Raw genomic sequence first — 18,318 nt, forward strand, 5'->3', positions numbered from 1 at the left:
GCCATCATGACGTCACAGATCTTAGAAATATTTTACGGCCTCATGACGTCATATGATGACATCGTGTGATGGGATCAGCAGAGATCGTCGAAGGTGGTCCGATCACGCAGGTGGTGCACGTGAGATGCGGAAAGCCTCTTGGCCGGCTGGCGGCGCAACAGAATCGACTGCTGAGGACGTCAAGTTAATGTAATGCGTGCATCTCACACTGCGCCTTTGTGTCTTGCAAGAAGTCTTCATGCATTACCACGTGTGAAGCAGCCTTTCGGCTTCAAGTGTTGCAGAGAGTGCAACAAGCTGCTGTTCTTTTTATTTTTTTTCAAGCAAAGCTTTAGAAGAAAGCAACTTGTCTGTCTTTATTGCCCCGCAAATCATGACCTACTCGTCGACACGATCAAACGGCCCGTGTCACCAGTCGTCGTGGCGCCCATGCTGCTCCCAGAGCGCTTGAACAGTGTAGGCCAGTGTGAGCAGCAGCGCCTGCGCGGGCCTCGTCATGGCTGGCGTGCAGTGCAGGAGGCGGCAGCCGTCCAGGTGGCGCCAAAGCGCCTGCGTGTACGCCACCAAGCCAATCGCCGTGGCAGCAGCCCGGTCCAGCGATGCACCCTCGCTGCCTGCCTCCCTCTGAGAAAGAGAAGCGACACCTGTGGGCATCAGACTGTAGAACATTTTAACGCGTTTAATACCCCTGTCACACGGGCACCCGTTAACTCCGTGCAACTCCCTCGTCGTTACGTCAACGGAGATGCGGTCCGTGTCACACGGTCTCCCTTACGTCAAGGAAGTTAAACGGAACGTTTCGCAAAGGGACATCGGCGATCTCCATTAGCGGCGGAATGGAGTACTCTCGTCCCCAGTAATCTGTAGTTACGGAAAAAACCGCAAGCACAAAACAGCCGCAGTCAACACAATAATGAATTTCATTAATATTGAAAGTTATTTCACTGCATAATCCAGTCATAACCTGCGTTTAATGGGAAAAAAAAACGCGTATAAGTGCACATACTCTCCGCACCATGCCTCGCGAAAAGTTGTCGTGCCGCCATTTTGAATAAGTGTCCCCGAGTCCGTGTGCACCGTTGTGTTTACGTCTGTGCATCTCGTTTCCTTCTTATTGCGGTGCTCTTCATTCTACTTCAGCACTACCAATAGTCATAGTAGTCGAGTGACGCGGGTTTTCTTCCTTCTCCGTCGACGCCGGCACTCGTACTGGCAGTACACGCGGACTGTCGTGGGAGCCATCCGCAGCAAAGGCTTCGTGGACTGGACGTGAGACCTGTACCCAGCTGATATTGGAAAGGACAACGTGATTTGGGCGGTAGCGCAACTTCAAAGAGCTCGGCGACAACTTGCATCGTGTTTGACAATCGGTACGCGTAGAAAAGACGCGTACCAAAACAAACGTACAGTGTTGCCAGCATTCCTGTCAAAATTACTGCCAACATGCTTGCAGGTACACGTTTATGTGATAAAGACAAAAAAAGGTTTTGTGTCGATGTGATTAAATTATACTTTTTATAATCACACATACCATTGAGAATGTTTTCAGCGTGATTAGACGCGAAATATTGCATGCAGACGTAGGTGCAGCAGCGCCTAATGGACCCCTTGCGGCTTCTGTCTGAAGCTCGTAAAATTGCCGTGTGACATGGGCACAACTCCATCACCGTCTAACTCCCTCATGGAGTTTTACATTGATGGAGTTTAACGAAGTTCGGTGGTGGCCGTGTGACAGGGGTATAAGAGCCCGTGTCGCAGAAAATGCGACGTCGGCGCCGGTTGTGAGAGAAACACCCCGATGCATGCAAAGACTAAAAATCAGGGTCCAAATGGGACCAAGCTATTCTGCGCGTGTTCTACCACAGAGCCACGCCAATGCATCAAACTGCCTCGGAAAAATACCCAAATACCCTATACAGTCGTCATGCCGGGCGAGGAGTCACGTTAACAGATGGAATATTGCGTGGCAGAATGGCACCAGGTGCCGCACCATATGAACTGCGTGACGAGCGTCCACCCATCATAAAGGGCTCGTCCATAATTCATCACCATCAGCCACAGCTTCAACAAAGTGAGTTGCGTTACAGTAGGCGCCCTAGGCGAGTTTGCAAGGGTCAATGTCACGCGCACAGACGTTCCTTTCCTCACGGTACGGTTGAGGTGTACACCGAGAAGTGAATCAACTGCCAACAAGGTCCATCCTATGCAACGAAAACTCTGCCGGTAATATTCCAGTGATCGCCTTCAGTACAGCATGCATGTATTTCTTTCTTTTCTGTTGTTCCCGGAGACGCAAGATATCGTGATAAACACGCTGCTTTACTTTAATATCGTGTCCGCAGGCACAAAATAATACGACATTGTACCAGCGGTACTTTCTCGATGCAAAAATCCTGGACACAACTTCCGTTAAGGCAAAGCCTAGCTGAAAACACTGCAGTGTTCCGGCCCATGAAGCAGAACAACTGCAGTTTGAATTCCTCGGCCAGCGTAAGCACGTATGACAGATTGCTTTAGACGTCACAGGCTTCCTTCACGTGTCATGTGCTGCTGATAGAGTGCACCTTATTAGTTTTAGGTCATTAGAAAATATGAAGCACATGTGCGCAGCACTGGAGGCACTCGCTGCAAACTACGGGCACAGTTGTCGTTGCATGATATGGACCCCGTTGGCGATTCACAGCTTTCACTATTTATAGTGATAGATTCATTATCTCCTTCGCGCTCTGAACTGAGTTCTTACACAAAAAAAAAGGAGTTCGCGCTCAATCGAAGCACTGCCAATGTAATGTGAGCGCCTTTCGCCGCGAGCACCCGCCACACGGATCGTCTGCTCAGGTTTTCTAAGCAGTCGATCGCATGTGTGTCTATGTGTGCATGTGTGCACCTGTGTGTGTCTATGGTTGTTACGTGTGTGTCAGGTAGCGCAGTTATCCCTTTTGCATTAACATCACAAAACTTGCCGCACCCTGCAATCTGGGCGCATTTGTTCTTTTTAACAACTTCTCTGTGACTATGTCTGGTACAATTATTTTTTAAACAACATTTATCCAATTTGCAGCACATACGGAAAGGTTCTGCCGTTAGGCTCAGTTGGTCACGTTTGACGCATTACAATTTTTTTTGCATTATAAATTTTTAACAGCGAAGCTGTTTAGCAAATCGTTCCTCGTCCGACGAACCAAAAAAAAACTATCATAATCATAAACGGCTGTGTGCCACGGAAATTGGGGTAATCCCACTACTCACAACTGGTCCACTAAAAATGAAGAAGGCAAAAACTACCATCATCATAAACGGCTATGTGCCACGGAAATTGGGGTAATCCCACTACTCACAACTGGTCCACTAAAAATGAAGAAGGCAAAAACTACCATCATCATAAACGGCTATGTGCCACGGAAATTGGGGTAATCCCACTACTCACAACTGGTCCACTAAAAATGAAGAAGGCAAAAACTACCATCATCATAAACGGCTATGTGCCACGGAAATTGGGGTAATCCCACTACTCACAACTGGTCCACTAAAAATGAAGAAGGCAAAAACTACCATCATCATAAACGGTTATGTGCCGCGGAAATTGGGGTAATCCCACTACTCACAACTGGTCCACTAAAAATAAAAGGGCAAAAACTACCATCATAAACAGGTATGTGCCACAGAAATTGGGGTAATCCCACTACTCACAACTGGTCCACTAAAAATGAAGAAGGCAAGAGCTGCCATCATCATAAACGGGTATGTGCCACAGAAATTGTGGTAATCCTACAGCTCACAACGGGTCCACTAAATATGAAGAAGGCAAGAGCTGCCATCATCATAAACGGGCATGTGCCGCAGAAATTGGGATATTCCTACTGCTCACAACTGGTCAACTAAAAATGAAGGAGGCAAAAACTACTATCATCATAAACGGGTATGTGCCGCAGAAATTGGGGTAATCCCACTACTCACAACTGGTCCACTAAAAATGAAGAAGGCAAGAGCTGCCATCATCATAAACGGGTATGTGCCACAGAAATTGTGGTAATCCTACAGCTCACAACTGGTCCACTAAATATGAAGAAGGCAAGAGCTGCCATCATCATAAACGAGTATGTGCCGCAGAAATTGGGATATTCCTACTGCTCACAACTGGTCAACTAAAAATGAAGGAGGCAAAAACTACTATCATCATAAACGGGTATGTGCCGCAGAAATTGGGGTAATCCCACTACTCACAACTGGTCCACTAACAATGAACGCAACAGTGAGCCCGACAATAAATGGCTGCGAAGCGACAGCGGCGAGCCGAAGACCCCGAGTACGTACAACGAGAGAATTCTAGGTAACGGGAAAGGCAACGGCGGCTGCGAGAAGACCCCGAAGCGATGGAAGGCCTACGCCAACGACGACGTGCCCGTATATCTATGAGGTGCGAACAGTGCGAACGCTTGGTCTCTGGAGTTTGGACATCCGTGTCGTGTCTGTGACTGTCTGTGGTTTAACTCGAACCTCTCTGCGCTGAGAATAAACGTAGAAGCAACCTAGCATCACCTAGCTAAAGCCTAGCAACAACCTAGAAGCAACAAAGTTAGCCTTCAGAATCGTTCATTTTCGCTGTTTCAAGCCTTGCGTGCCTTAGCACAAGCTTCGTCATATTTTTTTACGCAGACTGGTAGACAAGGTCTTTGACTCCAGTCGGAGACATTTTTAAAGACAAATTAAAGATGGCCTTTCTCGGAGCCAAAATAAAGATGGTCTTTCTGAGAAAAAACATGGCTGATCCCTCCGTCATAGGAATCGGTATAACACAAAAGTGAAACGTGTCTACACAGAAGTAGTGCTTATCGTGTAGTGATATATGAGAGCTTGTACAATGTCTATTCGTGTTTGGCAGTTACAGCACCGGTTGGCGTGGATGCACCCATGCTGACGCCTATAGTCGGGTACAACTTTAGAAAAAAGCGGCATTTGCACCTCAAAGGCGGATGCACACGCGCTTCCACCAATGGGCGCGCGCTCTAGACTGACGTCACGAGCCGGACGGCCGGTGCCTCCGCTCAAGGAGAAGAAGCGGGACTATTTCTTTGCCGCGGAGGCAATCGGCTGCCGCGCTTCGGTCATATGGGCGGGGCCTCTCCTTTTTTCTAAAGTTGTACCCGACTATAGTTCGTAGAAGTTTTAGGGGCGTAGCTCCTCTTAGTCTAACCTTGTCACGTCTCCGTTGTCCGGCGTAAACGGATCTGCCGTATGATGCAATAGATGGCGCTGTCTCATAGAAGTACATGCAAACTGCAGTTCAGGGACGATATTCTAGATGGCGCTGTACACAATCTGTGTCGTCATCACCATTTCTCGTCTCATTTCCTAGATGGCGTTGGTCCAATAGAATTGTGTGCAATATGGCGCTTGTGTGAATCGACACTAGATGGCGCTGGAAGTGCCGCTGCTCTCCGATTGGCTGCTGCGCGGGCTGCGCGGGGATGCGCGGGGAGCGAGCGCCTCTCTCATTCTCCTGGATCGTCGCCGTACGTGTCGGATAGTTGGCGGAGCATGGACGATGCGCAGCGGCGGGCGCTCGCTCGGCGGCAGCCAAGCGGATCCCGTGACGGTGCGCGCCAAGGACGCCGCTGCGAAACGGACTCAACGAGAAGCGAATTCCGAGACCATGATTGCTTCAGGAGCTTCGCCCAAGCTCTTCATCATTCACCCGTGGATATGCTGTAATTTTTTAGCTTGAGCCGCAAACGCGTGCGTCCCGCTGGCCATTGTCTCGCTCCACCAAGCCACGACATTCGCCCGTTGAAATCGTGTCCTTTCTGCAACGCGTATTGCAGCAGTTTTGTAAGTAGGTGCTCTCACAATCGAAGTAGTCGGCGGCGGAGAAATCCCGTTGGTGCATGTGGAAGCTGCACTACTCCGATGAGCCAGCGCACGCTGACACGAAGCGAAAGGCAAAGAACGTGACTGCGTCTAGGATGCCTCGGCTACGCCAGCGCGGCCAGTGTCCCTCGCTGGTATCGAGACGCTTTAACGATGACCTCCGATACCGCGCGCAATCTCGGAGTAAGCGATAGTAAGTGTCGATCGTGACGCATTACTTCTTTTTACCTCTCACAGACGGCGGCTCCGTCCCGCTCCGCCCTGCCTACCTACAACGCCAACAGAGAGCACCTTGCGAGAGAGAATGTGTGCAAGATAGAAGGCGCGTTCGTGCAGTGTCCAGCATCTGCCAGGTAGCTTAGTTGGTTTAGCGTAGGGCGCTTACCGTCGCGGCGGATCCCAGCGGCGGATCTTTTTCTTGGTTTTTTAGATGCGAAAGCATCTTATGCTCGGGGCGGTGTCCGTTCTGCGGCGTCCGCACCCATACTGCGCATGCGCCAACTCCTCCCCCCCCCTCCTCGAGGAGGTGGGAGGTGGTGGGGTGGAGGCGGTGGCGTGAGCGCTGGCTCCGTGGCTGCGCGCTCGTATATAATGCGGCGCGCGCTCACTCCCGTTGCACTCTCCTTCGCAAAGGCGCTATGGACGCTCGCGAAGCTGAACGTAAACGGCAACGCCGGCAAACGAATCTCGAAGCTGCGAGGCTGCGAAAGCGCGCGTTCGCTGTGCTTCCGTCATTCTCCGTGCAACGGTGTGCGAAACGCCATAAACAACGTCAACGTCGGCGCTAGTTGCAGCGGCGGCGCCACCGCCGCAGAGCAGAGGAAGGCTCGGGAAGCCGAACGTAAACGTCAGCGTCAGCAAGCGGTAATTCAAACGCCTCGACAACCACCGTCTCATAAGTCACATAAGAGAAACGGAAACTCAATGCGCACCCCCCGCGATGCTTTCGCATCCCACCATAGTTGCCCGTAGGGGGAGATGATGTGTAATTTTTTTTTCTTTCTCACCCGATGGCGTCCGTTTTATGAAAGTCATATCCTGTAACGGAAGTACTTGGTGGACCCCGGCATGTAACACTTTCGTGTTAAAATATTTTCAAACTTCGGCGTTTTTGATAAACGACATACGTTTCCGCCAAATTATGAAGTATAGCGGTTAGCGCGAAACAAACGAAAATTATTTTAAAGGATAGTACAAATATCAGCATATATGTACCGAGTTTTGTTGCCCTCAGTTTAACTAGACTGCAGCAATAAATTCCCGAAATGCAGGTATTTCATGTCGTTTGCCACGTTTGTGATTTCTTTTTTCTGAAAAGCCCTTCTACGCCAAAGCGAAATGAAATACTCACATAATTTCATTTCTCTTGCTCGTTGTTGGAAATAAATATTGTGACCAAGGAGTGCACCGTTACTTCGCTAAGTGCGCTGAAAGTTCGGAAACTGCGAAATTGGCGGAAAAGCCTTTCTTGCGGGCAAAATTTGCAATTTTCTTTAGGCGAACATTTTTGGTTTTTTTTTTTTGGAAAGCCAACTTCGAAATTATTGCTCTGGGTCCGAAACACGCACCTAGAGTAAGCTTCATCAAAATCGGGAATGGTGAGCGGGACTTTGTGTTCATTCTTATTCGCAATGCCCACGAGCTATAGGTGGCGCGCCGTGCGATTCAAGATGGCGCCCAGAGGAGGATCAACCCCTTCGTTAGCATAGGAACAGATAGGACGTGCGGACGTACGGCCAATGCCACTTTCACCGCATGAAGTCATGAGCTGCACTGAAATAGACATGAGACCAAAATACTTTCCATGGAAAGTGCTAAGTGCTCGCCACCTAATTATTTGCTGCGGTGTGAAAGGTTATATTTTAGCTCCGCTACCTTGCATCAACGATGTTTTGCGAAATCCTGAGCGTGCTACAGAAAACTGCATAAACTAGAATTGGCGTATGAACTGAACGGCACTTCGAGGTAGTACGTACCGAGCCTGGCTGACGGATTTGCTGCAGTAGTAAGCCGTCAGCGAGTAGCGCCATCGCTGCTGCACAGGACCGCATGTTTAACGTACGCGGTAATGCTTTGTAAACATATTACGCCATCGTCTTACTTGCGCAGTCAGGAACGCGGAGTTACTTCTTCAAGGGAACACAAGCATTCAACATCCCATTCAGTAGTGCTTGTGTCACAGCCATGCTGAGACTCTAGCCGTGTGCAAGTCACTTCACTCGTACGTTGCAGGTTCGATCAGCACGATCGAAACATGAATATCGAAAAGAATGCACACGTATGCTTTTCGCAACGTCGAAAAATTCGTTGCGAAAAATTCCTCGAACAATGCCGTTCGGAAGGTACCGTTGAAGTACAGGAGAAGTTAGCCGAGAGGCGTGGATTGTGGCCGTGACTGCACGTTTCATCGCGCTAACCATTTCGCTTCGCTGGTCGAGCTTGAGCGTGTTGGCGGCATGCAGCGCTCCATAATATCCACAATAATTGCGCTACATGCGATGCACACAAAGACTATGCTTTTATTTTGATCTCGCTCAACGATATCATACATTCAGTACAATCAAAGTGGCTTACGAGCGTGAAAGAACATTAAAGGGGACGTGGCTCCTTGTGAGATAGCAGCTGATCGTTCATCGTCGTTGTCATTATCGGTGTTTTCACAGCCTTCTACGTCCAATGAAAAATCCTCGTCGTCAAGTTGGTTTCTTTCAACATCAGTGCTGAAAGCAATCTGAAGAATTTCCTCCGCGTAATGACTTCGACCACTCAGCGTCAACATGTTTACCAATCTTTACGTCTGGGTGCGGAGAACATTTTGTTCTCAAACCGGTCAACAAGCAAATAGCAAATTACTTAGGGTGCCTCGGTGTGCGCGCGCCTCCGCTTCCAGGGTGGAGACACCTTTTGAAAGACTCCGCGCCGCCTGGCGGCCATATTGCTTTAAAAGTATCGAGCGGCGCGCAGAGGCTAGCGCAGGAACGGCACTGTAAACACGTTGTTCTTGACGTATTGAGATCCGTTCTTTGGCCGCTACGACAGGCTGCTCTGTGCCACTGTGTACTAGTTCGCACGCGAAAGGCCAGCGGATGTTTCGCTTCCCTCGTAACAGCGAGCGAAGAAAAAAAATTGGACCATCTCCCCGAAGGTAACCCTGATGGGATGCGAAGCAGCAGCGTTGCGCACGGGTGGCGTCACGGATTGAACGCCGCTAACGCGGGTGTTGCGGTGAGCGCTGGAAGGTTCGTTTGAAGCGAAACTCGGTGTAGCGTTTACTGGTGTAAACGTTTGTTTGAAGCGCAGACACGGGAGGCGAGCGGGCGTTGGAGCTGGCAGCTGCGGGCGCTCCGGCGGGTGAGGGAGAGAGTGACGTACGCGCGCACCTGCGAGGGAAGCGTGCAAGGGGAGCGTGACGTCAACGCCCAGCTGCGGCGTGACCTACTTGGCACCGCTCCAACACCTGCGCCGAGGGAAACGCGTTGTCTCGCGTTTGTGCGGACGGTGGGACAGCGTTACACAGGCTAGTCAAAGAGCTGCTTCGCATCTAAAAAATGCGAAGCATAAGTGAAACGCGACCGCTTGCATCCGACCGACAGCACCAAGATATGCCAGGTTAGTTGTTGACTTGTCCAGCATGTTGCCTTGCATTTTTTGTCGCTGGCAGTGAGCATGCTGTTAAAGAAATCCTTGCTCGTCTCGCTATAGCTGCATCGCATAATCATCGCGTGAACCTGCTTTTACAAACAGGATGTTAAGCTTTGCGTTAAGCCGTGCGGAGTGAATAGATGCTTCGGCTACCTTGCCGATAAGCTTAGATAAGCTTGCTCAAGACAGGTTAATCATAGCTCATGCTAAATAAGCATGGTCAAAACAATCAGTAGTAATCGACACAAATCGATACTCATTAATACCAATTAAGACGCCGGATTAAACCAGGCTAAGCTTAGAAAAAGCCTCGTTAAGCCAGTATATCGCAGCCTAACTGAGTTTCGACAAGCCAATTTAACTCTAGTCGATACCAATCTATACGATAGATACCTATCAAGTGGGATTAGGCAAGATTAGTGGAGATTATGTCCGAGCACGCTAATCTGGTCCAAGATGAGATGGCATAGCCATAAGGCAGATTAGACCCGACTAGGCTATTCTTTCTGATTAAGCATGACTAAATAAATCCGGGTTAAGCTAATCCTGAACAAGTCAATGTTGAGTGAATTGAGAATGACTAGCCGTTTGGGTGACTGCGTATGGTCACATTAAGCCGATTCGATTAAATTCGATTAAGCTGGATTCGTGACGTGATTGATGTGACGGCTCCAAGAAAGAGGAGACGCTCCAATAATCGCGAGAATCTCTCTGAAGGCGAAAGTGTGACGGGACAAACTCAAGCGCTCGTGTAGAGTGTTTGAGCGTTTCTAAAAGCCTTCTCTCCTCCTCTAAACGCTCACAACTCCTCACTTAAACGAGAGCGCACTCTAGCTTCGGTAATCCAGTTCAAACAACGTGGTCGCAATTGGCGCTCGCACTTTGGCTTACTTGGACTCGGAGGCTGGAGTCTACGTAAAGCGGATATCGCGGGTAGCCACGAAAGACGTGAATACGCGAGATATGGCCGTAAACGTAAAACGTATCCGGGGAGTAGTTAACGTTCCGTAAAGGTGCGTGAATGCGCAGGTTCCATCTGGCATTACGGTAACGTGAAGACTATAGGGACAATAAGCTAAAATCCCAAAATAAATAAGCATGGAGCACATTGTAAACATTTACATTCAGACAAGAGAGAAACAAAAACGTGACTGCAAAAAAAAGGAAAATACAACTGACAAATGCAACGCATGAATGATGAAGTTTATATGCCCGTTTCATTTAGTGGCAGAGTCATGCAGTTCTAGGCAAGGAGCTTTCAGCGAGCTGTACAGTACACGGTCATCTTTTTTTCAAAAAACAATTAGGGGAGGGGGAGAGCTTTCTGTCAAGCTTACTAAGTTAAGAACGCGGTCTTTGCCTTTTTTTTTCCTTACATTTATCGGTAGTCCGTTTTTCATGGCACGTTTATGAAACGTGCTAAGGAAGTCATTACATCTACTGCGTGGCTTACTTATGCACAAAAAGTGCTAGTAAAAATACATGTGCAGCGTGAATATAAATACGCGTGTCCTTTCGACTTAGCACCTCCTTTAGTTGTGACACTCACCAGAGAGCACAACCTGAGCAGAGCGGGCACCACGAGGACGACGCGCACCAAGACGCCGATCCAGAACAGAGGACTGGTCAGCGAACCCATCGCAGACAGCGTGCGAGACATGGCGCCTGCATAGAAACCAGTATTCGGGTTTAAATACAGCAACGTGCCTCTGCTGCTCTTAATCCCCGCAGTTGAAACTTTAATCTTATTAACCTCGATTTGAATCGGCGATGTTACGCGCAGAACCACCAGCGCTCGATTCACCGCTGTCCACAAGGCACATAGGTGTACAGACTCGTCCACTTTTCAAGGGGAACTCCGGCGATATTTTTTTATGCTCATTGATCTCAATAAAATTTACAACATACGTTCTGCCCAGTAATGTGGTGATATGTGCCAAATTATACGACTGCAAGTCATTTAGCTTCTCCTAAAATGAATTTTAAAGATCGGTAGGCAATTCCGGTATCACACCTTTCAATGCGGGCCAGCCAGCGTTTGTGACGTTTATTCCCTACCTCGCTCCGCGAAGCGGCTAATAAGAAACAGACGGCAATACTACTTCCATGCTCAAAAAGACAGTGGCATTCTCGCTGTCAAGCTCCGAAAGGTTGCCACAGCTCGATCCAGCCTCGGATGGCATCGCCAGCTTCTCTTTGCTAGCGCTAGAAATAGCACTAGTCACGTGTCTACACTACATAATGGAACATCAATGTATACGTGGCACGAAGCAGCTACCTGTTTCGGTTTCGACACATCGCTTTTCTTTACACCTAAACAGAGTAAATTCCAGGCAATACGCAGAAGCGAGCTGTATGCTCTGCAAGCACGAACACGCACATATAGCACATATCTTATGGAAATGCACACGGATCAGCACAATATACAAAGACGACAACATAGGACCGGACCTTCTCGAGGAGCGATGGCTAAGCGCTCTAACTAGCTCAGATCTACAAGAACAACTGTGGGCAATCCAGCGGGCCTGGGAAGCGGTGGAAAGGCTATGCCTCACCGCACATAATGCCCGGGTGGCCTGAGCCCGGGCCGGCAACCTTGCAGATGTTTTTTTTTTCTTAAAGTTTTTTCCGTCCGTCCGTCTTTTTTCTGAAAGGGGGGGGGGGGGGGGGGTTGACACTATTCACGAGTCTCTAAGCACATTTAAACCCCTAGCTGTTACATGACTGTCAATACCATTTGAAAGCGGCAGTATCCTAATATAGTAAAAAAATACTCCGGAGTTGCCCTTTAAAGGGGTCCTGAACCCCCTTCGTGCTTCATGAAAAAGCATATACGGCGGAAAGCAGACACTGGCGTGAACGCCTCAGCTAAAAAGGAACATTTAAAAGCGAAACGCGAAGTTGCCATTTTCTCAAGCACCCTCTCTTACTACAGAGGCACGTTCTCTCTTCGGAGCCGCCGGAGGCTACTGTATGACGTCATAAAGCAGAGAGCCGACATAAACCAAGAGTGGCGTTTGAATCAGATGGGCTTCTTGCCGCGGTAGTGTTGCAGTAGCAACACCACCGCGCACCAGGATCACACGGGGAGAGAGAGACCACGTTTCATGACGCACGCTCAAGGTCACGACGCGCATTGACGTAGCCTAGCCTCCCCCCCCCCCCTGTTATGCCCTGTGGGCATCCACTGCTGTGCCCGTTAAGAAGGACAACAGTTGGCGATTTTGCCTAGATTATCATCATCTAAACAAGATCACACTCATGCAAGCTAGTTAGCCAACTACGAATATTCACGCTTTCTCTGCCCTCACTGCATGGGAGCCGTTGCGCTCTATAGGGGCGAATATGACTAGAAAAGAAATATTGTAAGCAGGTAGCTAAAAAAATTGTCTGAGGATATGACAACACTGAAGCACATATCATAAAGCGCCAGCTGTCCATTTAAGATCCGGCAAACTCCTCGTTCTGACATTCTGCTCGAAGAACAGTACCCACACACACTGTGTGTACAATAACACGGTAATAATCGGCGAATTTCGAAGCTCATACCCAACATTACCTAGAACTCGAAATTGACCATCGAAACATAAAGCAACTGTGCAGTGATGAAAGCGACCAATCAGCGAGGTAAAACTACTCACTATTGTCGGACACCATTACCTCACAAGACTGCGGCATTTCCTCCTCGAAGGCGGATGCACAGAAGCCTTAAACAATGGGAGCACAGTATGCAGACTGACGCCATGAGCCGGACGGCCGGTGACCCCGCCTTCGCAGAGCATTGCCGAGTGCATGAGCGGGACTATATTCCTTTAGTCGCCGAGGCGATCGGCTGCCGCGCTTCGGTCATCTGGGAGGGGCCTTTCCGTACTACTCGCCTATCAAAATCAAGGAAGTGCAAATGAAGCTTTCAAAAAGTACGGCGGAGCAAGACGCTGAGAGTACAAAGGGCATGTCACAGCAACATTCTCGGCAACGGCGGCTGCGTCAACCGTAATGCACGGCATTGGGCGTGCGATGATAACAAGCTGAGAGTACTTGCCAGCAGTCATGCTAGGCAGGGCGGAGAGCATCCCCAGAAGCGTTCCACTCCATGGCCTGCAGAATAAAATACGCAACATGTACAAAACAGGCCAGAGAAGTCTACTTTCAAAAAGCTATTCAAGTAAAGCTGCGCCTCGAGAATAAGCGTTCTTCTGTTTTCGACTTCTTGAGCAGCGTTGTCATATGTTACAGACACGACAATGGCCAGCGTTTTTACGCTTACAACGCCTAGCGCACGTGACAGAGCGTCACGCACCTTCCGGGGTACTAATAGCGGGACGGCAATACATTAAAAACATTCACCATGTTCCTCAGCCGCACTGCTAGGAAATGTGCAACTCGAATATGGTTGCACTCTTCTCTTTCCTTTGAAGCCCAATTTTCTTCAGTGCAGGAATGGCACTCCGTGATGAAAGAGGGTAAAGCGCACAGACAACACAAACGCCGTCTATCAGCTGAATGGGCACACTGTGGCGGATCATTTGCGTGTACACAAGCATCATAGCACCACCTGTCAATCAGGCACACGTGCGGCTCTACGCGAAAGATAACTCTCTAGGCAAGGCTGGCTCACGCATGCGTTTCTATTGAGGACATAGGCACCGTCCGTTGACCAGAGGGTGCTACGTAGCTCTCATTGGACGGCCCAGTTTCACCGATATTGGCCGCTAGGGCCTCTTGTCGGGTGGAGAAGGGCTCGTCGCGTTCGCATCCTGCCCGGCTACAGCTCAGTTTTGCTTCTTCTTTCCGCTGGCTGTGCGTTCTGGCGCTGCAGTCGCATTGAAAAACTCCAGCGCACGGTGGCTACGCCAAGCCTTATCATAAAAAGAGTTGTCTAACTTGACGTTCTGGGGCCGATAGGAACAAAGATATGCAGTAGATTTTCCTTCTGTGCCTCCACGTTCATCAAGGAATTAAAAAAGACAAGTGATAACTTCATAATCAATCACTTAAGCGAGAGGCGCAATTCGTTCATATATGACAAAGTATAGGCTAAAGTACCATGACAATACACTTGAATTTAGAAGGTATTAACAGATTAGGGAGGGGGGCAGTACAAGCAGTGGCAAAGAGCGCTGCTTCTCTTCCCGTTTCCTAATCTTGTACGCGCACTTAACCCTTTGGGACGCTATGTACACAATTGTGTACACCACTTGTTTTTTGCTAGTTGTGCCGACTAGTGGCTAAGTATACTTGGACATCGTTGTTTGACTCAAACTTCGACGAACACCTCTGGTGCTTTGAAGCTGTACTTCAAGCAATCAAGACCTCCGGACTCACCTTGAAGAATGAAAAGTGCCGCTTCGCGTACGAGGAGCTCTTGTTTTTGGGTCACGTGATCAGCAAGGATGGCGTTCGCCCAGACCCGCGGAAAACAGCTGCCATCACTGCCTTCCCGCCACCCACCGACAAAAAGGCCGTACGCCGATTTCTCGGCTTGTGCGCCTACTACAGACGCTTCGTCAAGGAATTTTCGTGAATAGGCGAGCCGCTAACGCACCTCACGAAGGCCGACGTGTCATTCAAGAGGGAAACGGCGCAAATCGAAGCATTTCACGAACATAAACGACGCCTTCAGATGCCTCCGATACTAACGCACTTCGACGAATACGCCGATACGGAAATCCACACCGACGCAAGCTGCGTAGGACTCGGCGCCGTCCTTGTGCAGAAGGCTGAGGGGCTAGAAAGGGTCATCAGTTATGCTAGCTGGTTGCTATCAAAGGCAGAAATCAACTATTCCACAACAAAAAAAGGAGTGTCTGGCCATCATCTGGGCTACATCGATGTTTCGCCCCTGCCTCTACGGCCGGCCCTTCAAAGTTGTGAGCGACCACTACGCCTTGCGTTGGCTAGCTAACTTGAAGGACCCTTCAGGTCACCTCGCACGGTGGAGCCTACGACTTCAAGGATTCGACATTACCGTCGTTCACAAGTCCGGAAGAAAACACTCCGACGCTGACTGCCTGTCTCGCGCCCTCGTTCACTGACCGCCGCGGGACGACCAGGAGGATGACTGCTTCTCGGGAACCATAAGTGCCGACGACTTGCCGAACGACAGCGAGCGGACCCAGAACTCAGGCGCCTTGTGGAATACTTCGAGGGCAGGACCACCGCTGTTCCGAAGGTATTCAAGCAAGGACTGGCGCCGTTCTTCTTGAGAAACGGCTTTCTCTTAAAGAAGAACTTCTCGCCCCTTCGAACCAACTACCTTCTCCTGGTGCCTTCTAGAGCACTGCACGGGCTCGGGCCTACCCGAAAACCCGAGCCCGGCCCGGCCCGTGGGCCGGGCCGGGCCGGGTAAAGTAGTTCTCACGGCGGGCCCGGGCCGGGCTCGGGCCTGAAGCTCCGGGCTTAGGGCCGGGCCCGGGTTTGAGGTGGCGGGCTCGGGTCGGGCCGGGCTTGGACTTTCCTGGGTTCATAAATGGACGCTATAGTGAAGTACTGAATCGGTTTAGACTGATAAAGTGAACTCTAAGAACTCGAATGTCATTCATTTCACCATCATAAGTTTATTATCAGACAATAAAATCAAGGTCAAAATTCCATTTTTAAATTTCGCGTCGAAATCTCCGAGCCTGACGTCACGGATTTCAAACTGTATTTGTCGTATTTGGGGACATTGGCTCAATAAATTTCCTTAACTTGGTATGTTAAGTCTATGGCCCCCTCAAAGGTCAGTGTACTTCATTTCTGTGATTAGGAACTACGTAGGCCCCATTAGACCGCCGTCAGAATCTAAGGTGTCACGGTGGTCTGCTGCGCGAATTTGAAGGGATCGTCGCCACCCGCATTTACCTTTTTGCACATTTTCTCACTTACCAAGAGTCTTGTCCCGGCGAGCGTGGTGTTTTAGGAATCGCAAAGAGCAATTTACTGATAACAGAGAAATTGTTTTTTCTTTCTAGTGGTCTCGTCAAGTTTGTTCCACATACGTTGCGCATACATACAGATGTTTCACATTTTGTCCCGAAAAAAACGCTTTTGTATGTGGGGCAAGCTTTATGGAGAAATTTTATTAGAGTCAGGGGCGTAGCCAGAAATTTTTTTCGGGGGGGGGAGGGGCGTGGTCCGACCATACTTTATGTACGTTCGTGTGTGCATTTGTATGTGTGCGTGTATTATACACATGCAAAATTGAAAAAATCTCGGGGGGCGTTTGAACCCCCCCATCCTCCCCCCACCTTCTGGCTACGCCCCTGTTTAGAGACAAGTACTGAACTTCTTTCGCTCCTTGCATATGGGGCTACTTGATTTATCTGGAATGGCCGAACTAAAGGTAGATATACCAGACGCTTATATAGTTAACATGTCGTTATTCAGTGCTTTATTTATATTCATCACCATCTTATATCCCAAATGTTATCCTGTAATGGCAGTAATAAATGTATTATAAAAATATATACCTGTAACTTATCGCAAGAGCGATCACAGAGCTCCAAAGCGGGGAAGCGTTTTTTGAAATTTCCAGGCTTCCACTAAAACGAAAGGAGTGCACGGAGTCTCGTTACATAAAATTCCTATACAGACACATTCTTTTTCCGTGGCTTCGTAACGGCCCCCAGTGGTCATGTGGCGCGAGATGGACGCGCGCAGCCAGCTTGGTGTGCCCAATTTTTTAACATTTTAACTTTCGCCTTTTTTCCGTTATATCAGGGGTCGAAACCCACCTCCACTAGCAGGCCGCATTCACAAAATTTACTCCCGCAAGAGCCAGCACAGTAACGCAGCTAAAAGCGCGCGTGGAGGGAGGGGGGGGGAGGGGGGATAGGTCATACCAAATGTCAGCTAACGTTGCCATTTAAAAGAACAGCTTTCCCATATATCACATGTGTGTTGTTTCTGAAGGGTATTTCGCGGCAGGATTCCAACAACATATCGATACCTATCTTCAACATGACTGATATCTGGACGCCGATTTTGAAATATAGAGTTTTGTTTCACGGTTAGGTATCAACACATGGTGGCCGCAGGGGATGCCTCCCGACAAAAAAGCTTTAGACCTGTCATGCCTGTGTAGCTTAAGAACATAGTTATAAAGAAAATGAAAATGAAAAAAAATGGGACGAAGACAGTCCTGTGCGGCCCGCGGGCCTTTAGGGAGAGGCGTACAGGCCGCGCGTTTGGGTCCCCTGCGCTATACAGGTATAGTGTGAGAGCTACATGACACTGCCGCAACACCGTTGGAATGTGCAGGAATAGCATAGGTTCAAACAGCATAAGGCGTCAGGCAAAATATATTCATTTGACGAAATATTAGGCTTGAAAAAAGGCAATTACGAATTCCGTGCCTGGTGATGTCCCTTTACCTCGAACCATAGGCATCCAATGAGTAAGCGCCGGGAAGCTTATTCGCGCCTTAATTACCAAACTGTAACGAACACCAAAAGCAGATCGAAATCGCTTCGTCCACCTCCTGCCAGTCCTACCCGCGTAGTGCAGTGGTCACCTTCTACCAGTACAACATCGTTAGGAAGGCACAGACCATTATTATACGAAAAAAAAGAGCGTGGTGCAAGCCGTGCATAACATACACTGCTGAAAACTGCAAGCAGAAGCCCTCAAAGAGGAGTTTTATAGGTGATACTGAATAGTGCCACGACGTTCGGGAACAATAGAAATGAAGGGATAAGCTGCACAGCTACGTTCATTCTGTAGAGGTCCACAAAGACATCCTAAATTTGCTCCAGTGGTGGATGTTAAGAACAACGACTGCCGACACCTTCACAATTCGTAAGGCAGATGTGCACCCCTGCGGCTAGC

At 49.1% G+C, this 18,318-nt stretch overlaps 1 protein-coding gene across 1 annotated transcript in view; it reads right to left on the minus strand.

Annotated features, from left to right (window-relative positions):
• Nucleotides 1-337: 337 nt before the first annotated feature.
• LOC119389337 (uncharacterized) overlaps nucleotides 338-18,318 on the minus strand; it is a 136,724-nt gene continuing 118,743 nt past the window's right edge. The window contains exons 6-8 of the mRNA XM_037656545.2: nucleotides 13,553-13,608; nucleotides 11,060-11,175; nucleotides 338-624 (exon numbers count right to left, since the gene is read on the minus strand). Of these exons, the coding sequence (XP_037512473.1) occupies nucleotides 409-624; nucleotides 11,060-11,175; nucleotides 13,553-13,608 (388 nt within the window). The 3' untranslated portion in view covers nucleotides 338-408. The remainder of the gene's footprint in view (nucleotides 625-11,059; nucleotides 11,176-13,552; nucleotides 13,609-18,318) is intronic.

Source organism: Rhipicephalus sanguineus, chromosome 4, assembly GCF_013339695.2.
Source record: "Rhipicephalus sanguineus isolate Rsan-2018 chromosome 4, BIME_Rsan_1.4, whole genome shotgun sequence".
In the NCBI taxonomy this organism is placed as follows: domain Eukaryota; kingdom Metazoa; phylum Arthropoda; class Arachnida; order Ixodida; family Ixodidae; genus Rhipicephalus; species Rhipicephalus sanguineus.